General features: G+C 38.5%; 1 protein-coding gene across 1 annotated transcript in view; it reads right to left on the bottom strand.

Moving 5' to 3' along the window:
* Nucleotides 1-27,888, bottom strand: part of DNAH6 (dynein axonemal heavy chain 6) — a 5,071,261-nt gene that overhangs the window by 730,191 nt on the left and 4,313,182 nt on the right. Inside the window, exons 65-66 of the mRNA XM_044059309.1 lie at nt 26,332-26,522; nt 18,233-18,393 (exon numbers count right to left, since the gene is read on the bottom strand). Of these exons, the coding sequence (XP_043915244.1) occupies nt 18,233-18,393; nt 26,332-26,522 (352 nt within the window). The remainder of the gene's footprint in view (nt 1-18,232; nt 18,394-26,331; nt 26,523-27,888) is intronic.

Here is a 27,888-nt window from a genome sequence, read left to right as displayed (position 1 = left end):
CAATGCAACCCTTCCCTGTGTGTCATAAGCAGCAGAGCTCAGCAGTAGCAGGCTAGCAGAAGACAGTCTCGTCTCATTCAAGGAATAATTGTTTGAGTTGCATACTTGCTTTCCATTCCCATGTGTGTGTAAGCAAGTACTGTTCAATTCAAGTGCAAGTGTGTGTGTGCGTGTGTGTGTGTGCGTGTGTGCGTGTGTGTGTGTGTGTGTGATAACTCGACAGGTGACGGGTTGCATAATCACATTCAAGTGTGTGTGTGTGTGTGTGTGTGTGTGTGTGTGTGTGTGTGTACTGTGCAGTGATAACTCGACAGGTGACGGGTTGCATAATCACATTCAAGTGTGTGTGTGTGTGTGTGTGTGTGTGTGTGTGTGTGTGTGTGTGTGTGTGTGTGTGTGTGTGTGTACTGTGCAGTGATAACTCGACAGGTGACGGGTTGCATAATCACATTCAAGTGTGTGTGTGTGTGTGTGTGTGTGTGTGTACTGTGCAGTGATAACTCGACAGGTGACGGGTTGCATAATCACATTCAAGTGTGTGTGTGTGTGTGTGTGTGTGTGTGTGTGTGTGTGTGTGTGTGTGTGTGTGTGTACTGTGCAGTGATAACTCGACAGGTGACGGGTTGCATAATCACATTCAAGTGTGTGTGTGTGTGTGTGTGTGTGTGTGTGTACTGTGCAGTGATAACTCGACAGGTGACGGGTTGCATAATCACATTCAAGTGTGTGTGTGTGTGTGTGTGTGTGTGTGTGTGTGTGTGTGTACTGTGCAGTGATAACTCGACAGGTGACGGGTTGCATAATCACATTCAAGTGTGTGTGTGTGTGTGTGTGTGTGTGTGTATTGTGAAGGGATTGTTGCAGCCAATTCAGACTTGCCAATGAGCTGAGTGCTCATTTCAAAGAATAGCTTCCTTTCCATAACTGTTCAAATAAGGGGATTGTAAGCCATTGTGTTTGTGTGTGCTGCAGCCAATTCAGACTTGCCTTCAAGTGTGTGCATGTGAACGGATTGCTGCAGCCAATTCAGACTTGCCAAAGAGCTGAGTGTTCAATTCAAAGAATAACTTCCATAACCATTCAGGTAAGGAGATTGTAAGTCTGTGCAGTGTGTGTGCTGAAGAATAACAGTTTGTTTTATTCAAGGAATAATTGTTTGTGTTGCAGTCTGTTTTTTTCAAGGAGAAATAATTGCTTGAGTTGCATTCCATTCCCTTGTGTGTGTGTGTGTGTGTGTGTGTGTGTGTGTGTGTGTGTGTGTGTGTGTGTGTGTGTGTAAGCAAGTACTGTTCAATTCAAGAGCTGAGCGAGTGTAATTCATTCCATTCAAGCTAGTATGTTATATGCAGTGATAATTTGGAGATAGTAAGTCTGTGCAGTGTGTGTGCTGCAGAATAACAATCGTTTTATTCAAGGAATAAATGTGTGTGTCACATTCTGGGTCGGGCGACTCGGGCCACTTATGCTGAGTGTGAACTTAAAGAATATACTGATGCAAGTCTTTATACATTATTTTATACATTCAGATATGAACAGTACAGCAGAATAAATGATGCAGCAATAAATTAGTTGCAATTAGAATAGCTATTTTGATCAGGGTAACCATAGCCTCTTCTTTGATCACTCAGTCTCTAATCGTTGTCTGATGTGCAATTGTGAGAATCCATTTTTAAGAACTTGTTGGAAACCCAAGTAAATTAAGGATGGCCACTGAGAAGTATGCAGTGGCTCAATGCTAGCATTAACATTTATAGTTTACTGTTACATAATGGAATAGGATTGTTTTAATTATATGGTCTATAATCAAATAATACATCTGCTTTCCCAACAAGGGAGATAACACATAAAACCATGAGGAAACTAGAAGAGGCATATATTCTATTCAAACTGAAATTTCCAGTATCTCCAAAGCATAAACATGGCCTTGTGCTATATGTCTGTTTCTTTTTCTCACATTTATGTCTCATTCTTTGTTCTCCTTTTGTCTTTGATAGCATTTTATTCTGTAGGCTGCTTTGCTTGCTTTTCAGCAGTCAGCTTTTGCTATGAAATGAAAACCTGAGTGTGTGTGTGATCATGTGTGTATAGGCATTTCCTTTTTTTTTTCCATTCTGGCCTCCACACACACAATCCCCATCCCTTACATTTCTGGCTTTATCACTTGTTGAGCTAACAGATTGACAGATATGCTGCCTGTGCTTGTTTTTCTTCTTGAAAGCAATTCACCAGCTGATAGCCTCTAATCTGTGCTTTGTGGTGGTGTACATTGTGCAATTAGAAAGAGAGTTGTCTGTGCAGGCTAGCTGGAGGAGAGGGATGATGGGGAGGCCTGGCTTGGGTTGTAAAAAGAACTGTGCTGTGTTAAGTTAATTTTATGTTTATATATAAAAATGATATTTTAGTTTTATACAAGGTCAGATGTTAGTAATATAAATAATACAGTTTTGTTCTGGTTTATATTTTGTGTTATTTAATGAAGAAGGCTGAAGCGCAGCCACAATTAATTTTATTTTTATAAAAAAAAATTCTATTTTAGTTTTGCATAAGTTCAAATATAAATAAAACACTATTGTCCTTCTGCTTATTTTGTTTCATGATCATATTTTGGTTGTTTGTTATTCAGTTTGCATTTAAAAATTGGTACCCCACAATCCCACATGAGTGGGCGGGGTTACACAGTTAAGTATGCAAATTTTATGTTAATCAGCGTACACATTTGTACATATTTTTACCGGCCTTTGTCCAGATTTTTGATGTTTTGACTCAAGATACCACCCTAATGAACTGCAGTCACTAAGGCAGTCTTCTTAAAAGCTGTTAAAAATACAGCAATACCTCACTATATTACACGTACAAAGAATATATAACACAAACTTTACTGTGGTCACAAGGGCTCCAGGAATATTGCCATGGGTCACTAAAATGTAAAAATGTATTTTTAAGTGTAGTGGAAATTGTCTCAGTACTTATTTGTGACAGAAAGTAATTAGTTGGTGGAAAGTACAGTTGTGTAAGTTGTACTTACCCATAAAAATAGATATTGGAATTTATTACTACTGTTGGAACCTTTAGGCTATATGGGATGTGTTTTGCCCAAGACACAACAACCACCCAGCTTCAAACATTGCTGGCTCCCTCCCACACTTCCACTCTGACTGTTGACTAAGCAGTCCTGCAGAAGGGAAAAACAGTAGTCAGAATAGAAAATATCCAGGGATTTCTTATCAAAAAGTTAAAAAGTAGCATACTCATCATGAATTATAATAACAAGAAATATCAACAAATTTAAATCCACCCAATAAACTATATACAAGAAAAGGAATATGGAGTTTGGGTGTGGCTACTGCAATAGTGAGGAATTCAAATGTCTATTATTATATGTAACTTACACAACTTGACTATGTTTATCATTCCTACTGCTGTAGGAGCGTTTAGACTATATGGGTTGATTACCAAAGCTTATCCAACCTAGAAGGAGGAAGGGTATGGATTCAGGTGTCCCTGGAGAATGGCTCTTGAAAATCCAGTCCTAGATTTATAAAATAATCCAGTTTGCAAAGCCTTCTAAAGGTATGTATAGAAGACCATGCAGCTGCCTCTAGAATGTTTTTAGAGTCCATTGCTTTCTAATATGCCATCGAAGAAGACAAGGCCATAGTAGAGTGGGGCTTAATACCATCTGGAACTGGTTTACCATTGTGGGTATAACAAAAGGCAATAGCCAAGGACGACCATGTGGAAATCGTCAGTTTTGAATATAGGTTGTCCTATCTTTGTCCTAGCATAAGAAACAAATAGCTGATCTGCTTTTCTAAAGGACTTGGTTCTGTCAAGATAGTACCTAAGCTGCCTACACACATCCAGTGTATGTAGAATCCTTTCTCCCTGGTTCTGAGGATCTGGATAAGAATACTCTGAGACTGATGGCTTGATTCAAAGTGAACACTAAAACAACCCTGGGCATGAATGAGGGATTTGTACTTAATGAGACCCTATCATTATGGAAGACCACATAGGGTTCACCGACCATGAGCTTGTAGCTCAGATACTTTTCTTACAGATGTCAAAGCAATGATCAATGAGAAGAATAGTTTTCCATGTAATAAACTTTAAATCTGCTTAATGTGCAGGTTCAGATGGAGACATGGTTAACTTTTTAAGCAAAGGTAAGATAACAGGAAGGAGCAACCTGTTTACAGGGAGGTCTCTGGTGTAAAACTCCTTTAAAAAACTATTTTACCAAAAACACAAAAGAAAGTGGAGGATCCATGGACAAATATACTCAAATGTCCACAAGCTATATTTTGATAGAGGAGCATGAGAGGCCAGAGGCTAGTAACTCATATAGATATTTGAACACCAGTAGTACATAATCTCTGATAGGGCGCTGCTTATTTGCTAGGCACCAATAAGAAAATATTTTCACTTGACAATATATGATTTTCTAGTAGCAGTTTTTTCCTCCTTTATTACATGTTGCATGTCCTCTGAAAAGAGGTGCCTAAAAAGAACTAGAATTGAATCATGCAGGCAGCTATTTGAAGATGGTTGAGGCTGCGGTGCAGCTAACTCCCCCTGTCTTGTCTGAGTGGACCCAGTGTGTGAGGAAGCTTCTAGTAATTGACTTTGGCAAATTCTGTAAGAGAGGTGGACCAATGTTGCCTGAGCCAAAAGGGAGTCACCACAATTGTTTTTGGAGAGTCCTTCTGAATACTCAAAATTACCCTGGGTATCAGTGGAAAGGACTGAGAATCATAAAGAAACACATCTATCCATGGGAATGAAAATGCATTCATTTTCCAGGCTTTCATGCAAGGAGTCATGGAGCAGAATTTTGTCAGTTGTCTGTTTTGAAAGGATGCAAACAGATCTACTTGAGATGTTCCCTACAACTGGATCAATTTATGGAAGACTCCCCTCATTCAATTTCCATTCAAGGGTGTCTCTCTTGGTTGTCCTCACCCTGTCTGCCACTATGCTTTAGTCTGTCAGAATGAAAGATGCTTGAAAGGTTAATGAGTGTGGTACGGATCACCGGAACAAGTCAGACAGAAGGTAAGTTATAAAATATTTTCCACAAGCAGCACACTTGCATTTTCACATACATATAAAATACCCAAAACACTGTAATGCATAAGAAGCACACTTAATTCATTTCAGAAACCTCACCAAAGAAAATTAATTCTGATAGAAAAAAAAAACAGGTAAGTTGTCACAGCGTGAACACAAGCACCACATAACACACTGTGCTCATACAATTCCCCATACTAAACTTTCACTTAGTAAATAAAAAGTTTACACAGGCAGTGCATTTTATCACAAAATTAACCCCCAAATTACCCAAAGCCAAAAACAGTGGTCCCTGACAGGAAACTTCCAATAACAGAAAAATATCGGGTTTTTGGGACAGAGCACATAAAAAATGAATAAAAGTAAATAGCATTTAAGATATATATATATATATATATATATATATATATATATATATATATATATACATATATATATATATATATATATATATATATATATATATATATATATATACATAGATAGATAGATAGATATATACATACATACACACACATACATACATATATCTATTAAAATATGGCAACACACAAACCAGGCATTATACTGAAGACTCCAACCATATAATGCAATATAAAAACTTATTTAATGAAGGAGGTAAACGCTTTCACATAAGAGCTTCTTCAGACCATAAAAAACCTTTGAAGTATGATCCATTTAAATACAGTGCACCAGCCAATCAACATATAGACAGCTTAACGACATTGATTTAAAGTGAAACTTGCCACAGTCTCTATATAAAATCATTCAAGAATAAAAAATAATAATGAAAAATAATGATATGTATATATATATATATATATATATATATATATATATATATATATATATATACACACAATATAAATAATACAATAACATATACAATAACATAGACAATACCTAAAAATATATATCAGCATGCACCCATACAGGGTATTAGCTATCTTACTGACAGCATTCTTAATTTTAAAGTGGGCTTATTAGATGCTCTTTCATTTAAGCCCGTCCCTCTATCTGCCCTATGTCTTATCATGCATTTAATGTCCTTACTGTCTGTCATATTCCTAATATCACCTTCTTGTACAGTGGGTGTGACTTTATCTATTACAATAAACCTAAACCTATGGTCATCTCCTAACATCATCACATGTTTAGCTAGGACATTGTTGGGTGACCTAATTCTTATGTTGTAGACATGTTCACTCATACTATATCTGAGAGTCCTATCCGTTTTGCCAACAAAGAACGATTCACATGTGATGCACTTGGCAAGATAAACCATATGAGATATCCTACAATTGGCATTAATTTCAAATGTGTAGTGGATGTATGAATAATCTAGTGGTATCAACATAACAACAAAAGTTACAGTTCCCAAAGGGATGCATACCAGTTACTCTTTCAATATGTCAACTGCTTTCCTTAGGATGGCATAAAAGCCTTTTCAGGTTGTGTTTATTTTTAAACAAGAAAGTGGGATGTTCCTCAACCACTCCCCTAACCTCTGGGTCTGTGGTCAAAATCCACCAGTTCTTATTAATAATGTCCATAATGGGTTTAATATCTGTGGCAAAAAACATGGGTACCTTGACATTGCTAGATGTAAATGTATTGATGGGGTGAATTATATCATCACCTACAGGTGAATAGTATGGTTTAGCTCTATCTACCTAAGGTTATAAAGCTCTGCAAGATTCCTCTCTATTTCGGGAAGATTATAGCCCCTATCACTCAGTCTCCCTTTTAGATTGACTAATTCTTGATGGAATCCCTCATCTGTGGCATTCAGTCTAGAGGCTCTCATCCCTTGTCCCCTAATGACATTCCTAAATGTATACTGGGGATGCATGCTGTCTAATATATATATATATATATATATATATATATATATATATATATATATATATATATATATATGTAGGTCTGTTTGAAGAGACCAAATTTTCACTTACCAGAATTTTGTTTTACAGAGACAACACCAAAATGTCACTAAATCGAAACTACACACTACCAAAATTTTTAACTGAGAAACAAAACACTTGGCCAACATGGTGAAATTTGCCCTTATTCCCACTGTAGTACGATCCTGGAGTTGGTATATTTAGTTTGGGGGTAGGTTTAACATAGTGCTGTGTATGGTCAGTTTTACTGTTGGCCAAGTATCTCATTTCCCAGTTAAAATTTTCGGTAGTGTGTAGTTTCGCTTTAGTTACAGTTCAGTGTCGTTGTCTCGGTAAAATAAAATAAAATTCTGGTAAGTGAAAATTCGGTCTACTCAAGAAGACCCCTATGTTTAGATATGGTTTTGGAGAACTGCATTACAGAAAGCTACACAAATTGTGTGAGTTTTACTTGATCTCCCTACATCCATATGGGTTTCCTTAAAGCATTCTGATTTCTTCCCTGCAGCCATAAATTGTTATTTAGTGTTTTAGCAATGCCATTTCTAAGGAGAGGACAGGGATGATTATATTATTATTATTATTACTATTATTATTATTATTATTATTATTATTATTTCATTATTTATTATTTTTATTGTTTCAAAGTAAAATCCCAACCTGCCCAATCCATACACAAATCACACCAGCTTTATTACTTATATCACCATCCATCTACAACATCTCAAATCTTGACCTTGCCTCATTCAAAGCACCTCCATACCAATCAAATAATCACATTTCCACAATCAAATAATCACATTTCCACAAAATATAACACGACTATAATCAAATACCTAAAAACTGTCATTCAAATAGCATCCCAAATCATACTCAGTGGAGATGTGCACCCAAATCTTCGTCCCACAAACAACAACACCCCTGTGCCCAAAAAAATAACATTCCAAACTCCCCCAGGAAATCCACAGACCTCATCATACTTAACATGAACATAAGAAGCATACTGAACAAAATACCTGAGCTACACGCTTGGCCCATTATTCCCCTGACATGGTCCTTCTCACAGAGACCTAGCTAAAACCACAAAACAATTTGCGCCACCTGGTTATAATGTTCTTAAACAAGACAGGACATCTAAAAGAGGTAGAGGTATTGCACTTCTCTTCAAAAATAGCCTGACCATAGAAATGTTAGTCAATGACCAACCCAAGTTCTATAATGCTGAAACTATGTTCACCAAGCTAAAAATCAATCAAAAAAAACACCTACATATAATTGGTATTTATATAACCCCCAGCAATAACATTAACACAGCAGAATCCATTCTAGACTGGACTTAAAACCTCAATCAAGAAACAATAATACTAGGTGACATAAATATAGATTGGTCTTCCAGTGACTCACTCTACCCCACCAACCACATTAACCTACACGGCTTCATCCAATTAATAAAAACCACAACACAAGCAGATAAAGCATTAAAAAAGGAGTCCATCGTAGTTTGGATCCTCACTAACAGACCATCTCAAGCCTACTTCTCAGGCTCCCTCCCAGACGCCCTCAGCGATTACCTTCCCACCTATGTAATTAGACACCACCTGAATCCATTAAAATCCTCCTCCCTCCAACAAATCTGGTATACAAAGAATTTCAAAACCTTAGACTTCATATTGGCTCTTCATCAATGTAACTGGAGACCACTCACATTTCTCCCCCTGGAGAGTGCTGTAGACTACTTTAATAACACTTTTCTTAACATTCTACATCACCTAGCCCCTATCTGAACTGTTAGAACTAAATCCAACTATGTCCCCTGGCTGACCAGAGATACCCGTCTACTTCTAAAGCAAAGTGATAAAGACTGAGACTCATGGCTTCAAAATAAAACTCAAAGTAATATACAGGCTTACCAGGAACCAAGGAACAAAGCCAAAAAAATGATAAGGATGGACAAAAGGAACCACTATATAGGCATCCAATTGAAACACAAAAATAACCCATAAAAATTCTGGGCTGCAGTTAATAAAATCCTACAACCGGGAAAGACCAGCACTCCATCCCCTAACATCGACACCACAATCAATAATATTGCCACTCAATTCAACAAATACTTCATCAAATACATACTAGCCCTCACCAATAACAATTCTCCCGCCTCATATCCAAACCTGTCTTCAGTACCTGTAGACCAAAACCACTTCTCCTTACAACCTGTCCCAATCAGCACAATATATAAGTATTTGAATAGACTTAAATCCAAAACCCTGGCCACTGATAACCTACCCGCAGAATATCTAAAGATCACCGCCAAAGCCATCTCTTATCCAATTTCCATGCTTATCTATCACTCTTTATCAGAACAATGCATTCCTTCCCTATGGAAAATCTCCTATATAATACTACACCACAAAGAGGGTAAATAAGTAGAACTATCTAACTACCGTCCAACTGCCATTCTATCCCTCTTATCTAAAATCCTCGCAAAATGTATACATTCCCAAATAATGCACTATCTCCTCACTAATAAACTACTAACCAACACCCAACACGGATTCTGCCCCAATCACAGTACTACCACAGCCCTTATTAGCTTTACCAACACAGTAAATCAACAACAAAACAATGGTAACCTAGTATCCTCTGTATTCCTAGATCTCTCCAAGGCCTTTGATACTGTCTCCCATCCCAAACACCTATCTGCCCTCTCTGATCTTAATCTAAGCCACTGCACCCTAGCCTGGTTTCAGGACTATCTACTCAACTGGCAACAAGCAGTAAAATGGCAAAATTCCTTTTCCCCTTTCCTACCTGTCACCCTGGGGGTCCCCCAGGATTCCATTCCTGGACCTCTTTTTTCAACATATTCACCAACCAACTTCACAAAGCTACACAGCACACCAATTTATTCCAGTATGCTGATGATTCTACCCTTAGCTGCTCCGCCCCATCACTCCATCAACTCCAGAAATTGACACAAGAATCCTTTACTGCTGTTGAAACCTAGTTAGTCAACTCTCAACTAATACTTAACTCCCCAAAACCTCAACTAATGATATTCTATCCCACTACAGCCTTAGATCCCATACCACCATTCACAATATTCTTAGCTAATAACAACCCTATCACACCTGTCCAAAACACCAAACTACTAGGAGATATCATAGATCACAACATGAAATTCAATATGCACATTGCACAGACAATAAAAAAGTCCATAAATAACTCTGAACTCTATATAGATGCAGAAAGTACTTTGCCATTGAAAGTAAAGCTACCCACCTGCTATCCTCGCTTCTCTATGCCTCCCCCATACTCATCAACCTAAACAGAGACGACTTAAACTAAACACTTGCTACAACAAAATAGCTAATCTTGCAACTGACTCACCTTTCAGAACACATCACTGTCTAGCAATCAAGCAACTCTCCTGGTTAGAATTACCCAACCTGCTCATGTATAACCAGCTTACAATAGCTCACCAAATTCTATATTATCCCGATAGAGTGCCTGCATTACAAGGCCTACTTAATATCTATTCTAACAAATGCCTACTAAGATACACCAATAAAGTACTGGCTGACATAGCCAAACAAATAACAACTCTGGAGACTCCCTGTATTCCACTTCGATTGCTAAGGCATGGACTTCCATCCCCGCAGATATTAAGACCACAGAAATCAGAAATAACTTAAACAAAAACACCTTTGGTCCCATTTAAGCACATCTTGGATATGCACCTGTTCTGACTCTGAGTAGACTCACTTAATGGATCATACCATACTTTAATCTTCTATGAAAGCTTACAACAAACCCATTCTATTCTCTTACTTAAACAATGTGTGTTCACTGTATTAGCCACTGATGAAAGTAACCATATGACAGATCAAAATGTTCATTACAACTGTATTGTTTTATTGTAACCCAGTTTGTTCCTTATACTATATTAGTTAGGTATTGTACTTTATTAACTTACCTGATGCTGAATCATACTCTACCAACATGTGTATTGCAATTACTGTACTAACCTTTGTGGAGCGTTTCTCCCCGGGCCTCTGCTGAAAAGGGATGCATGCCCAGTCGGACTCTCCCGGTAAACAAATGTAAAATGAATAAATAATAAATAAATGCATTATTATTATTATTATTATTATTATTATTATTATTATTATTATTAAGCATTTTGAGGTTTTATGAAAACATTGACTGTAATAAGATATGAAAATTAAATGGGTGAGGGACTCCCAACAATTCAAAGAAGTTGCACGAGGTGATCGGAAGTTCATAAAGGAAGAAAACGGTAAAACGAAATGGGAAAGTAAAACAGAGTTTAGACCATGTTCATGCTCTTTTTATCTCACCAGTATCCTGATAACCATCAAACACGTCTTCACTGACTCATTTGTCCCACACTTTCTGGCACTCAAGGACATTGGACATAGGAGGTGAGAGATGGGGACTGTATTGAGTCAGAAGATTTTACCAAGTTTCATGTTTAAGATAAGCTTACTTCAGACTAGTATGGTCTGCTTAGAGCTGTCTGCAGAGCTACCCAAAGACAGTAATATTTGTAGGGTACTTAATTTACCAAGACAGGCTGATAGTGTACTTCTGTTTAATATGCCACACAAAATGTAAGCTAATAAAGAAATATATTTTTTGTAAACTTAGCTACTTTATTAACTTCAAACACAAAACAACATTGGTGACAATCTGCATGTGTGGTGTCTTTGACTAACACGATCAGCAAATGGCATCATCATCTCTAACACACTGTCATCATCTCACTGCTATACATCTGAACTCAGTCCAGTACTGATGGGTACACGCATTTTCAATATAGCTTTAAATGTTCATAAATTTCATAAATTAACCTTAATGAAATAATAAAACAATAGCCTCTATAACTAGTGATTACTTAGCCTTTCAGTCAGTTTTCTAGATTCTCACCACTCTTATCAAAGTTAACAAAGTAATACAACCTTAACTATTTACACATTTGCAAGCTTCACTAGGCCTTTATTTCCTTTTATTATGAACTGGCCTTTTACCCTTGCTTTCAATCATTCCACCTATCTGGCATTCTCTCCTAAAGCAACCACCTGTTAATCAATTGTTGCCTTCTCCCTACTCTTACTTTCTCGTCTTACTTTCTCCTCATTTTCTCTTAAATTGTTCAACAATCTGAATTAACTGTCTCCTAATCCAACACTCGCTTCTTTTCCACTTCCTAATCAGTGACTTTTTAGCTGCCAGTACCACTACCATTTATATTTCTTTTAGGCTGTTTGTTATTTCAGAAACCTGCCATAATCCCAAAAATATTGTTCTTCTTTTAGTTTTATATTATTTCCCATAACTTTTGAGATAATTTTCTGTAGTTCTTTCCTGTATAGCCCTAAGGCATCGCATGTCCAATTAGGTATCAGAAATATAAGCTATTATTATGTACTAAAAACAATACAATATCTTTGTTTTAATAAAAAAGATATATAGCTTATATTCCTGATACCTAATCTGAAATGAGCTGGCAATATGAGAATGGTCATGAGATGCAGTGGCCTTGGAATATCTATGAATCTATGAAATGATCTTAAGTTCTGAAGGCCAGCAGGTAGAAGGGGATTAGGGTGGAGCTAGAGAGGTATTAGGGAAGGTTTGCAGTGGGCCCACAAAAATGGTTCAGACTGGGCTACACAATTGCAAAGATTGGTCTCATGTGCCCTGTCTTTTTTGGCACCAAGAAGAATCTTGAGTAAGTTCCAGATCTTCTCTGGTCAGGGGGAACCTCCTGGATGACTCTTTATTCTAGCAGCTTTTTATTTGTAGAAACACTGCTTCCTCAATGGGTGGAACATTGGGGATTTTCTTCATATTGGTAGGAAGGGTTAGACAAAATGGTATAGTATAACCTCTGGATATGATTCTCTGCACCTAGGAATCTTTTGCAATAGATAGCCAGGGTCTGCAGTGCAGAGACAAATGTCCTCTGACTGCCTCCAAAGGGGAAGAGGCAGGCATCCTTTCAGGAGCGTGGATAGGGCTTATCCAAGAAGGAATCCCTGAAGCCCTGGTTCTGAGGGCCACCTCTGTTGTGAGGATGTTGTCTTCCATTCAAGTTCCCCCCTCTGCCCCTGGGGGAACTATCTCCATGTGACTCTTAAAAAGGACCCTGGGGATTTTCTAAACTACATTTTTCTACCTCCTCCCTGATTCCTTGAGCAAGGTCTTTAAGGGGTTGAAAAACATAAACCCACTACAGACAGGATCTTTCCTTCTTGTTCACATCTGGATAGCATGTCTTTTAACTTGGGTTTGAACAGGGAAAATCCATCAAAATGTGCGTTGATTAATGAAGACGTAAAGGGCTCCATAAAATCACAATCACATCCAGGCATGTCTCCTAATGGCTATGCCTGAACCTGTCACCCGAGAGGTACCTTCCTCTGCATGGGAGATTAACCTCATGGATGCATTTGGAATAGACTGGAGGGTGGCCAGTTGCGAAGAGATTCTATTTTTATCCTTGGCCTACATGGACCCAGAAATAGATTTGGCAAGCTCTTTGGTCAGATCTCTTTTAACCTTGTAAAATGTGCCAGATAATTTAGCGACCTGAGGACAAAAGTCACTGAAGCATACATTGTTAGAGGGATGGATGGAGGAACACTGACTTGTCAGTTCCTTCTTAGTGGCTGCAGCCACAACTATGGCATTGACCGGGACTCCCTTGCTCCAGTGTTCCCAGTCTTTCGGGGAGCTAAAATCTTGTCTGGTCTTTTTGGTATTGGCTCTACAGTATCCAGCTCCTTCCATGCCTGGTGAGAAACAAGGTAAATGAGCTCATCAGCTGGGGAGGTGGGTCACCCAAAAAGTAGACGGTCGAGACCTGAAAGCCTCCAAGAACACAGATTCCTCCTGGAAGGGGGTGTCAGAGGACCAACCACATTTCTGTTTCAGGAGCTCCAGGATGTATCCAAAGGAGATGTCTTCATGTAGTGATCTGGGGAACCCCTCCTTTCCATAAAAATTGGTGTCCTCCATGAGAGATTTCTGGGCGAATCAAAGTGCCTCCTCTTACACATTCTCTTCTGAGGGACTTCCTCAGTGGGGTGCTCTGGGGAAGTATTGGAAGACATGACAATGTCCTGATGGACCAGATGGAGACTAGTTTGGGCTGGCTTACCAATGGAAAGGATGGACAAGGCTCAGTGCAAAGAATCAGATGAGGCAGGGTTGTCTAATCTGAGAGGGTCAGCGATGTCCCTTTTCTAGACAAGGAGAAAGCCTTCTCCACAACCTCAAAGGCAGAAAGCCTAGGGGACACAGAAGTCAATGGCACAGGAGCTGGGATTTCTTGAACCACTGGCTCCTGCAACCTTGCCAGCATTCCACCTAAGGAGGGAGTCAAACCTGAGCTATCCAGAGCCAAAGCCCTGAGGGAAACAGACAGCTCTGAAAGCTTCAGAGTCAACTCCAACCCACCAGACCTGGCACTGACACTTCAGCTCCAAGAGTCTTCTAACTCCAGGAAACCACTGGAGTCAAAGAACAGATCATCTTCGAATCTGATGAAGACACCCCCAGAGATCTTGTATCCGAGGGCCCTGATACAATAGGTCATATCAGAGAAGAAGATACCAAGGAGGAAGTGGACAAAGGATGGCTCACTGATCCTGTGGGAGTCAGAGCCAGGAGAACACCCAACTGAATCTGCACTCTGAGAAACATCTTCATCATCCTATCCACATCGGCTTCTGAAAGGCTTCTGGAAGATCTTACAGATGATGTGTTGGACGGAGGTCACAAGCATCTTCATGGAGATCTCTTCAGGAAAGGAGAAAGTAGCCATGATAAAACTGCATCTAATAGGAGCAGAGGGGTATGGATCAGGGGCAATCTAGGTTTCACAACGGCCAGATATGAGACAAACAGATCTGACTTCTTATGCAGTTTTGAAGGGGGCTTCAATGAAAGAGCCGATGTGGAATAATGATTAGGAGATCTCTTCTGGGACTCCTTTTCCTTGGAAGCTAACTCTGACTTACCCTTGTCAGACGTTCTGGTAGGGGGTTGAGTCCCAGCAATTGAGTAAGTAGAGGAAGAAGGCCTCCAAAAACTAACTTATTCCTCCGATCAGTTAAAGCTCTGGAATTAAAACCAGAGTAGATTGAACAATCCACTTCTAAATGAGCAGGATCTACACAATACATGCATTCCCTGTGGGCATCTGAGTTGGGAAGCTTATATCCACAGGTAAAGCACTTTTTGAACCCTGTACGGTTGTCAGCCATGATATACTACAAACAACAACAAAACAGTAGCTAGAGGATAAAAACACTTAATAAACTCTAAGGATACAAAAGAGTTTCTCTTTCTTTTTTTGGAAGAAAAGAAGAAAGGAAGAAAGAAAGTGGAAAACTACCATCAGTAGTAAACAGAAATACCCAAAAGAATAACAGAGGAGGAAGAGTACCAACAATGGTACTCTAACAGGGTACCGAAAAATGGTAGCTACAAGGGAAGTAGAAATCAATTCAAACATGGTAGCTCAAAAGAGAGTAGAAATTAGTTCAAAAGATTATAGGTGGGGAGTACGAACATAAGAGAATATAAAACTAAAAATTATGAGCTAACTCACAAAAATACAGGCTGTAAGACCTCCAATACACTCAAGACCACTGGGATCCATGTCTGAAGCAGGTAGCAGCAAATGAGATCTGAGGTATGTTAGGTTGGCTGGGCATTATGGGTAAATGGAGGAGCTCGAGATTTCTAGGATCAGATGATCTGGTAAAAGCGGCCGAGTCAGATCCGAGTCTTGGATACAAACCCATTAGTTGAGGAATGAATGAAAAGGACATCAGATGAACGTGTCTTTTTGGCAATGTAATGAGTTAGCAGATTTTAAAAATTCCCTACAGAGTACTTTATCAGAAATGTTGGGGGAGCAAATGATTGTAACTAAAGAAATTGTTTTTGAGCTGGGATAAGGAATCAGAATTGCCCAGACACAGTAAGGTCATACTAAGTTTAATGATATTGGCTGCCAAAAAAAGCAATTACTAGAAAATGGAAATACTAGTGTAGACTGACTGTGTATGAAATACTGAATATAGTGAAGAAGATAAAACAAACACTGTACTTGAGATCTCTAGATAACGGAATGTGCAAAATATGTAGAAATAAATAAAATTTATGGAAACAATGCATCCAGAATAGTATTTAGGAGGAGGAGATGTATTTAAAGGAAGGCAGGAACTGAGCAATTTATGTAATGCTGGAGTGAATGATAACAAAAAGAAAACGGGTCCCTATCAGATGATCGAAACGCTGTTTCCGGGAATATGAAATGGTCGACACGTATTGCGCGAACTACATAAACGCCGAACGTCCAAAACAGCAAAATCCAAAATGTCGAATTGTTTTGGTTGACCCGTCTGCAGTATAGCTCCGTAAGGTAAGTGTGCGATAGTTATGGACCTTAGGGTAGGGTGCGGGTTAAGATAAGTGTATAGATAGGTAATGTATGTAAGATTTAGTGTAGTGTTAGAAGCAGGGTTTTGTTAAATGTATTTATGTGTATTATTTATTTTGTTAGGGTATATCTCCGTAGGGGAAGTGTGCGGTAGTTACGGACCTTAGGGTTAGGGAGGGGTTAAGGATAGTGCATAGATAGTTGGTATGTAGGGTTTAGTGTAGTGTTAGAAGTAGGGTTTTGTTAAATTTATTTATGTGTATTATTTATTTTGTTTGGGTATATCTCCTTAGGGGAAGTGTGCGGTAGTTAAGGTTAGGGAGGGATTAGGATAGTGCATAGATAGTTGTGTATGTGGGGTTTAGTGTAGGGTTAGAAGTTGGGTTTTGGTGCTTTACTTTAGGGTTAGGAGTAGGGTTTGGTTAGTGTATGTATGTGGTTTATTTATTTTGTTTGGGTAGGTAGTATGTAGTGGGTGGTGGGGTTGGCCGACCATGACCGTTCGATGTTTTAAATTTTGTGGTTTAGTGCATTCGGTCTATTCGCGGTTCGATTAATACGTGTCGCTCTTTTGGTATTCGCTGAAATGGATTTTTGCGAAACTGATATAGACCCAAAGAAAACATGTATGTATACCATGTGAAATTAACAAAAATATAATTATGGTTTGTTTTTTATTACTGTATGTGTACCTGTGTCACTTTTTGAAAAATGTTGTTGAATAATGATGTTTAAAAAAAAAAGAAAAGAAATGTTCATGCCAGAATCATGTAAATTATAAAGATGATGCCAAAATCTGAGATGTTGTTGTTTGATCTTTGCAACTGGACAAAACAAAGCAGAATCTTAGAATCTTCAATTACTGCTACTCTTAGTAAGCACTTTTTACATAACTGACAGCTAATAGACAGCAATGTTGCTATGTGTTACACTACATTTCAGTAAATTAATGATAAAAAACAAAAAATATATAGAGAGCAATGAGGAAAAAACAGTTATCAAAATAGAAGTTAAATTGTAAACCAAGGATAAGAAATGTCTGTTCTGCAACATGTACCAATGAGTGTTTCTATCAATTTCTCTCATAATCCTACTGTACAGAGGACTTTTTTTATAGCCACCATCCTATCAGAAGCAAAGCCATCTGAGCTAAACTGAAGAAATATAAATCCACATAGTAATAAAATCTATAAAAGGACAAGGGAGAACAACAGCTAAAAATATCAAAATAAGCTTAGGGTAGGCAAATTCTATGTTCACTAACAAAAAGATTTGAATCATCTGTAAAACTGTATACCTTTGTTTCTCATTCTGTAGTACTGTCTCTCATGACGGTGAACGATAGAAAATGTGCTCTGGGCACAGCAGCACTTGGCCTATTGCTCTTTCACTACTAGTGTGACTTTTACTAACTCTCATCTTCTGTCTGTTATTTGTCGGACAGTTTGCTACCTAATTTTTAACCAGTCTCTCCATCTTGAATCCAGGCCTTAGGTTGTTAATTGATTTATTAGGCAAGTATGGTACAATGCAAGAAATATTGCTAAAATCCATTTAGGTAATGTTTCACTGCTTCTTGATCTATTTCTCTAGTTATTAAGTTGAACAGATTGTTATAGTTATATGGTTTGACCTTACCTTAAAATGTAAGTTTAACCAACCGAATATATTGCAACATTTCCACTTTAAATGATCAAGTCAGTCATTTTAGCTTGTACAGCTGGTAGAGAATGATGAGCTCTAACTGAGGACAGCACCATAATACTGAAAGAATGGCACTTACCTGGTTCAGTAAAACTTTTAATCAGTTCTTCTAAAGGGAGCATCCATGAAACAGCAAGGTGACAGTTCTGCAGAAATATCCAGTTTCCTGACTTCATTGCACTTTTTATCATCTTTTCAGCAATGGGTCCTTGCCCTTGTCCTAATGAAATGGACTGTACCCTGAAAAGCAAGCAAATGTTTTAGCTGCTGTGTTTTTCTTGTTTTATTACTGAACTCCTCTATTCTAATGCAATAAATAATGTCAAGACTATACTTCTTCATGAATTTTATTCTGTCTTTAGTACGCGTGCTCGTGCGCGCACACACACACACACACACACACACACACACACACACACACACACACACACACACACACACACACACACACACACACACACACGGGCACATTAATCACATACTCATCACATTTCATATGTTACTAATTCCTCTAGGCAAAAATCAATGTGTGCCCATTTTGATAAGCAGTGTGCAAGTATGCAATGCCATCAGTTAGTCTTTGTGCCTCATTAAAAGTATACTCGGTTAGTATACTCACCACATTAAATGACTAGGTATCCCTTCAATAAAACAGGCTTCCTATAAATGCAAAGCAGTGAACTCCCCTACCCCAATTCAAGCGAAATTTGGACCACTGAATGGGGAATTTGAAATTTACTCCTGGTCTGGCACCCACATCACTATTAGACACAGGCAGCCAGCAAATGCTTGACCACCCACACCCAAGTCTATATGTATTCCTTAAAATAACCCTAGGGTAATAACATTTGCCAGCTACATTTGGGAAGCATGGCTAGGCTGAAAAAGGCCCCATGGGGTTGTTAGCCTAATAATCACCTATGAACCTATGAATAGTAGGATCCTGATAATACAAATGAGAATCATCTGGAGGTGATCATGAGTTCCTTCATCTAGTATTTTTCATCAGCTGGAACTTCCTAGGGGTGTGCAGTTGCAGTACTGAACAACGACCATCAAGGGAAACCAGGCTATAAAAAGACACTATTTTGTTTTTTTTCTTGAGCAAAGGAAGTGGCAACAAACCTATGAAAAGGTAGTATGTATCCTATTATAAGACTAAATACCAAGCGGTAAGTGCACAGGATTAAGCCTGATTCCTGTAGACCAGGATTTGATTCATTAAGCCTTTCTATACCCACTGTATGATTCTGTACATGTCAAATAACCAAACAGTGCTTCCAAGTCATTTCTGAAAAGGAACAATTGTTCTCCAGTGGGCTTACTTGGTTAATAAATAAAATAAAAATAAAAAGTGAATAAAGCTCAGAATTGGTTAATTACCACAATGAAATAAACACACCAGTAACCCATAAAGCCTGCAACTGGTACAGACTTAAATGTTTACAAAGATTATCAGTTCTATTACATGCACAGGACCAGAACAATGGGAAAAAAAAATCTGTCCTGAATTAATGATCCTACTACTCAAATATCTACTGTTACAGTGAGTATACTTACACACACAACTGTATTATGTTTGTCATAGGAGTTGTTGCAAAAACTCAAAATAAAAACTGAAGATTAACAAGCAGTGTGCTTTACATATCCAAAAAGGGTATAATAAAATTAGAGTATCGAGTAACATTCTGCAGGACATCCAAAGAAAATTCTGTTGCACATCTTGATCGGATATTCAATTTTTAATGTAAGGAGAGTATGTGAATGGATGTCCACGTATTAGCCTCATGACGATTTTTTGGAGATAGTTTTAGAAAAGGCTAAAATAGTAGCTGCTGACCTACTAGACTGACCACTAACCTCATCATTCAGAGTACTGATGTATTTGTCAGAACAAAATAAGAAAGTTAGCAAGCCACTTGAAAAGTATCTGTTTGATGATCAGGCAAATTAATTTTCCTTTAGCAGAATAAAAACAGATGATCAGACTGTCTGACTGGTTTGGTCCTTTTAATATTTTCTGTAGTTGCCTAATGCAAAATTCTTTCACCCTTAACCTCCTATTTCAGGAAAAAGGCAATGGGATGGAGAGCGGCAAAGAAAGTTCAGACACCATTTTAAGCATAAAGGAGACATTTTTTCTTAAAAGACACTGAGTTAAAATGGAATACTGTGTAAAGATCTTTCTACATTAAGGTCTGCACTTCAGAAATCCTTCAGTCTGAGGTGACTACTACAAAAACATTTTCTCCAAGAGGGACATGCACTTTAGATCTGCTATGATGGCATGCTTGCAAGCTGGTAAAACTAGCTTCTCATTCATAAAGGTGTTATTCCACATAGTATGCAGGATGCTTTGAAGGCTGTAATGGAGTATCTCCTTTCACAATAAAAAAATTAAAATGTTTTTGGATAGAAATAAAATCAATAAAGCAGGGGGATATATATATATATATATATATATATATATATATATATATATATATATATATATATATATATATATATATATATATATATGCTAAAATGACAAGTCTTCAATGACCCTTTGAAATTAGCCATCATGGGAATCCAAACCATCGGCTTCGTGCTCTAAGCCTTCAGATGGTGGCTCACCTTCTGTGACACGATCGGCTCCGGCTGGAGCCGATATGTCTGTAGCGCAGCTTCTTGCATTGGCTCCGGCTGGAGCCGATGCCTCTAAGACTCAATCTTCACAGTCGGCTCCAGCTGGAGCCGACGTGTCTACGATGGTTTGGATGGCTTCGAAGGCTTCCCCGGCATGGACTTAGCCGGGGAACCTTCGGGCTTTAACAAGCCCCTCAAGATCAACTTATTCCTGTGCTCCTGCAGGACTCTTGGGCTGAATGCATGGCACACAGAACAAGAGTCCTGCAGGTGCAGGAGTCCCAGGCAATAAACACAAGAAGTGTGATCGTCTGTCAGCGACATCTTCTGACAGCACGAGTCACACTTCTTGAAGCCTGAGACCTTTGTCTCTTTCGACATATTGCTGTCGAAAAGAAAAACAAGATTCTAAAGTTAGAAACACACACACTCAAACAGACAGGGATACAGGGATACTAAAGGCACACACACACAGCTAAGAATCCCTGTGAGGGAACTTAAGAAAAAACGGAAGGGCCTAAGGCCTAACCTAGGGTGGGGAGTATAACTGGGATAAGGGATAAAAATAGGAACTAAAATTTGAAATAACAGTAAAACTAGCCTATTTAGACAATATAATGGGAAAACTAAGTAGAAAAACTAGAATTTTTCTTAAATTTAGTCACTAACCTGTGAGCCGGTAAAAAGAGCACCTTGCTAGCGAAAGCGGCAAATGAGATCTGGGGAGTTACCACCTAGCATCATGGGATATAGGGTTGCCTCGAGCCGGTAAAATTAGCTCTCGAGCTTTAGTATAGGCCGAGTCAGAGCAGAGGTTCGGCTCCGAACCCATCCAGCAAGAATGAAGGCGAGATTGACAACTTAACATTCTTTGATACTGCTTGTCCCGATTTAGTCATTGCAAATGAAATAAACAGTTGCTCAGACTTTCTGATAGACACAATTTGAAGTACATAAAAATGCAATTAGTGATGAACGTCATGCAAATGCAAGGAGTCTTCACCCTTGTTGGAGAAATTCAGAAAGAATACTGTCAAATGTATGGCCTGATTGATGGAGGATTCTAATGCCACCCTTGGGAGAAAAGATTGATTCATTCTCAAATAAACTGTGTCTTTATGAAAAAACAAATAAGATGGTTTTGAAGAAAGCACTTGGAGCTCAGAAAGCTTTCTTGCAGAGGTTATAGCCACCAAAAATAATGTTTTACAATGACAGGTACTTCACATCAACTCTAGCAGCAGGTTCAAAATTGGGTCTTGTCAAGGAATGTAAGACAATTGTAATGTCCCAAGATGGAACTGGATCTCCGAGAGGGTGATGTAGTAAGAATGTACCCAGACGAAAGCCATTAGATAATCTAAGAGAAGCTATTCCTCCTATGTGAAAGGCAGAAATTGCTACCAGTTGTAGCTTGATAGTAGAATAACTTGCTCCCCTTTAAAAAAGATGAGCCAGAAAATCCAAGATCACAGGTAGGGGAGCTGAAAAGGGGTTGAGGTCTTTTTCTGATGCCCGAGTAGAAAATATTTTCCATTTGCTTTAGTATATCTTCCTAGCAGAACGTTTATGAGAGGAAGACAAAATGTGAACAATGGAAGGGGAAAGCCTGGACTGTCAAACCATCATCAGAACTGGACAAACCATGTAGTCAGTTTCAATGTCCATATGTCTAGGTGAGGCTCTCTGGACAGATGAGATATCAAATCTGGATCCAAGCAAAAGTCCCAAGGTGGGTGAATTAGATGAGGTCAGAGGAAGGGAAACTACACCTGTCAAGGCCCATGAGGAGCTATGAGGATGATAGAAACCTTCAGTGCCATTGCTTTCTGCAGAAACCTTGGTATGGGAGGAAAAGGGAGAAATCACGAAGGAGTATCAGGGGCCAAGAGAGGGTCACATCATCCCTAGGTGACTACTGCTCCTCACAGGTTCAGAGCAAAGAGCTTGTTACATTTTGCATTCATGGGAGAAGCAAAGTGATTGCAACAAGGATGCCCCAATGGCTGAAAATCTGCCCTGCTACAAGAGGATTGAGGGACCACTTGTGAGGGAGTAGAATGTATCTGTTATATTCTGTCCTCCAGAATGTTGGTTTACCCCTGGATGTGTGCTGTATCAAGAAAGCAATGTGAGGCTATCGTCCACTGCCACGCTGTCTTGGCCTGTCAATACAAGGGGTAAGATTTAGTTCCTCCCTGCTTGCTGACATACCAAACGACAGCCATGTTGTCCATTTGAATGGAGATCACATCCAAAGGAGAACATCCTGAAATGCCTGCAATGCTAGAACTGCTGTCATCTCCAAGATATTGATGTGCAGACTGGCCTCTACATGAGACCACATGCTCTGGACTGTCTTTCCTAAATAATGCCCCCACCCTACCCTAATAGGCAGGCATCCATAGTCACCATGGCCTATGGAGCAGGAAGAATAAAAGGATGTCCTTCTTGAAGTAGAGGGTTAGTCAACTACCAGTAAATGTGTTGTCTGCAAATGTCCATGAGAATGATCAGATGATTTGCTGACTGATGCCTGATGTACCATTCTACTGAAAGTGTCCATTGAATTACTCTTGTGTAAAACCTGGCTAGAGGGGCCACGGTAATGGAGGAAGATATAGAAACTAGAAGATAGAGAACCAACTTGCCCAGTGATTTCTTTAGATAGAAGTTGCTGAGCTTGTGAATTTAGAGAACGGATGTGTGACTGAGAAAGCTTCAGAGGGGGTGCTGTTTTGTCTAGTTGGGCTGCGAGAAACTCCACTGACTGAGGTTGGCTGAAGCAGGGACTTCTGAAGATTCAATGTGATTCCAAGATCAATACACAAATGCAGTAAGGAATCCCTGCCAAGTAGGAGTAGATCCTTGGATGGGGTGAACCAGTTATCCATATAAGGAAATACCCAGAATCACTGCAGATGTAAGTTAGCTGCCACTATTGGCATATGGATATAGCTAAGTGAAGAAAAAGCTTTATCTTAAAAATGTGTGATTCTGAATCCAAAAAAGGCCTGGAGCACTAGAGAACTAGTCAGCAGTTGACGAGCAGCAAATGAGATCTGAGGTGGCTCCTGTGAAGCAGGAGAATTACTGGTAGAAGGAGAAGGAGCCTGCACACCAGATCCTACACTTTGAATTATCTGAAGACAAATCTGATGTCGGATCTGACATACATATGTAGAGGAATTGACAGAAAGACATCAGATCCACTGTTTATACTATCATGCATATGGGATTTTGTCTATTTTCCATTTGTGAGAGTTTGAGATTTTACTGCTTAGAATGCCTGTCAAAATATTCTTGCCACTTGGAAAATAGATAGCAAACTTCATATGGATTGCTTTAGCATGCATAGTCTGCAAAGAGGAAAGAATGGGTACTTCACCGTTTGTTGATATACTGCATTACTATTGCATTATAAGAGTCATTATAAATATGATCAGCATCAAGACAGGAAGTAGTGGTTTTAGTGTCAACAACTTTAATATTTTTGTCCTGATAAACTTATTCAGGTCTGTAAGTGCCACAAAAGGGTTGCAATCAAATGCCTTCTTTGGTGCCAAGTGCAATCTTAAATAAAACCCATTTGCATATTTGGCCACAGTTCTTGGTTTTACTGCATGATTGATCAGTAGCCATAGAACTAGACTTAAAAACAAAATTAAAAAGTCATAGATATTCAGAAGCCATATAGCTGAAACACTTGATGTCCTTAAGGGGTCATTTGCATATATCCCATGGGCCTCTATTACAGGAGGTTTAAGGTATTACATAGTCAAAACTCTAGCTTGGCTAGGTTTTTCTTGTAGTTTTTACTAATTGGTTTATCTGTGTGACCATTTTACTCTTTGGTTTAGCCACTGAACTAGAGGTAGATCTAAGACAATCTTATCTTTAGGGATCCTCTGAAATAAGAGTTGCATAAACTTCCATGGTGTAATTTTCTAATCCATTTACTTGAAGTTCCTTGAAAGCATTGAGCTAAGAAATAGGTACATTTTCCTTTTAAGGGATGGGATAGAGGTACAGGGTAGATGACAATAAATCAAATTTCATTCCCTGGATGAGCTAGCATTGGGCATCTGAGTATCCAGCATATATTCAAATAAATTGTTGTCAGTTGAGATACCAGCATCTGCCCCACATATATCCAATCCCTGGGTGCCCCTTTCACAACAACCCAGAAATCACCAAACAACGGAATGTCAGACATAAGTGGCCAAGTACTATTCTCATGCTCTGCAAAGGATGCCCGAGGACCAACAGCTAGAGTTGGGGAAAGGGTTCTTTCATTCACATTGGTAGGTCCAGTATCATATGCCATTTTGTCTTTTATAAGAGGAAATGAAGCAGCCTCTCCTAGAACTGCATCATATATTGAATCTAGCTGTTATAGAAATGAAAGGAAGCGATAGGACAAAGGAAGCAGTCAAAACTTCAGCCTGTGGAATGGATAAATGGCCTGTAACAAAGAAGAAGATGAGTGGTCTCACCCAGTACTATAGGCCTGGAGCCCCTCAGTCACAAATATCCACCCATGTGAAGCATCCAATGCACTTATTATATATATATATTTATTTAACATTTGTTTGCTGGGAAAGTACAACTTGGAATGAGGCCAATTTTCATCTGAGGCTTGGGGAGAAATGCTCCAGATGCAGATGTGGGAGGAAACTGGAGCACCCAGAGGAAACCCACACAAACACAGGGAGAACATGCAGACTCCACACAGAAGGCACTCCAGTCGAGAATCGAACCACAGAACCTGTGTGTGTGTGTGTGTGTGTGTGTGTGTGTGTGTGTGTGTGTGTGTGTGTGTACATTTTTTTCTTTAAATTTTATGAGAATATGTCCGTAGAAGTTTTTTTATTTAACCAGATAGTTAGTTTTAGTTACAGGTTTCTGACTGAATAAAGGAAAAAGATCAAGAGTAAAGGCAATCATATTCAGTACCATAAAATGTCTGTAAATTCCTATTTCTGATGGCTCAAAATTTTTTTAAATTATATTTTTCTGTTAAACATAGCACAGTGATACAATTTCAAGAATCATAATTGTCTACTAAATAGAAAAGGCACTATAAGAATCTGACCTAGAAGAAAACTTGTTAAAATTTCTCTTGGGATATCATTATAAAAGCTACAAAACAATACATAAAGGAAAAAATGGAAGTTAGTACTTGTCAGTGACAAAGACTTAAGCAAGAGTGACCCATAAACTAGTAACACAAAGCAGATCAATGATTCATTTCAAAAAGTGAACTCAGTAAGGGTAAGAAGCAAAATATAATGTCTTTGATGCTTGCTACCCCTAACAGCCAGGACTCAAGACTATGTATGCACAGTCCTTGTGGCATTAGACTACTAAAAAATATGAGTCCTTGAACAGATACAGATGTTAAGTAATTCATATTACAAATTCACAGAACAATTATCTATATGAACCACAGTTACTATAGCCACAGCCAGTTTCTGCATTTGCCAGCTTTAAAGAACATGATGAAAATTAAGTGTAATTTCTAAGTGTTAAAATACAGCTAGTGCTTACTTGTCGGAATAGCCTTGTTCTCTTGCAAATCTCTGAAATGCTCCCATGGGATCAGAGCCTGTGCTGAGAATAAAAATCAATGGAGTAGAAGGAGACATGTTTTGATAAAGAGTACCCAGATCTACTGGTGGATTTTCTACAAACTGCTTCCCAAGGTTTTCAATGACAAATTCTGTAATTGCCAGCACCACCTACAATGAAAAAATGTTTAATTTCAGTGATAACAAAGGTAAATTTTAATCATAAATGCTGTTTGAAATCCATAAACATAAGCCATACCATATATAATTTATATTCCAAAAAAATGCAACATAGGGAAAGACAAGTCATTTGCTGGCAAATTCTCCGAAAATTACAGATCTACAATTCTTATTTCTTAACACACATGCTTAAACACTATACATCAGAAACACTAATGAGAGAGAGAAAGAATCACATACATCACGTGCCTAAGCACTTCACATAGAGTTACAATACAAAATAAATTGTGTGTGTGTGTGTGTGTGGTTGTGTGTATACATATATATATATATATATATATATATATATATATATATATATATGTTTGTGTGTGTGTGTGTGTGTGTATATATATATATATATATATATATATATATATATATATATATGATTATATTCACATTTGTCAACCTCAACAATAGCTGACATGCAAAGAGTAGATCATGGTGAAATGACCCTACCTCCTACTGACATTTTACTCTTGCCCCTATACCACCTTGCTCATGCATGCTAACCTTAACCCTGCTGCTGCATATAATCACAATTCTACACATTATTTTACCTAAAATCCCTTTTCTAACAGGACCACTTCAAAAGGCAGTCACAGTATCACACACACACACACACACACACACACACACACACACACACACACACACACACACACACACACACACACACACACACACACATGCTGGAAATATACCATCACGCGTACACAATGCTAAAACTATCACTTTCTCTAACCCTTGCTACAACCTTATCTCAAAAACGCACACACACATACTCCAGAGCAATCACACATATCACTAAACTTCCCTCTTACCTAGCCCTTAATTCTAACCTTAACTGGCAATACCCCAATTAATTGCCAGCACGCACAGCTTGCACTCCACATTCAATGAGCTGCTGCAGTTCAACATCTCCTGATGACAACAAATTAATGTTTTGACTTTGTGACAGCAATATACTCTGTCAACAAAACATGCATTCCACAGTGTATATTAACAACTCTCACGCTCTCTCTCTCTCTGTATATATAGATTTATACACACACATATACATGTACACGCACACACACACATATATATATGTATATATATATATATATATATACACACACACACACACACACACACACACACACACACACACACACACACACACACACACACACACACACACACATATATACACACATAAACTCTGTAGGCTAAATGCACATATCCTAAACCATAGTAAAATAAAAAAGTCCGTTATTAACATACAAAAGTATTGTAGATGTAGGCTAACAATAAAATATATGTAAGTTTCAAA

Source organism: Protopterus annectens, chromosome 17.part0 (genome assembly GCF_019279795.1).
Source record: "Protopterus annectens isolate FY-2018-M chromosome 17.part0, PAN1.0, whole genome shotgun sequence".
Lineage (NCBI taxonomy): Eukaryota > Metazoa > Chordata > Ceratodontiformes > Protopteridae > Protopterus > Protopterus annectens.
The sequence above is the reverse complement of the archived record's forward strand: the minus strand, read 5'-3'. Positions and strand labels throughout refer to the sequence as shown.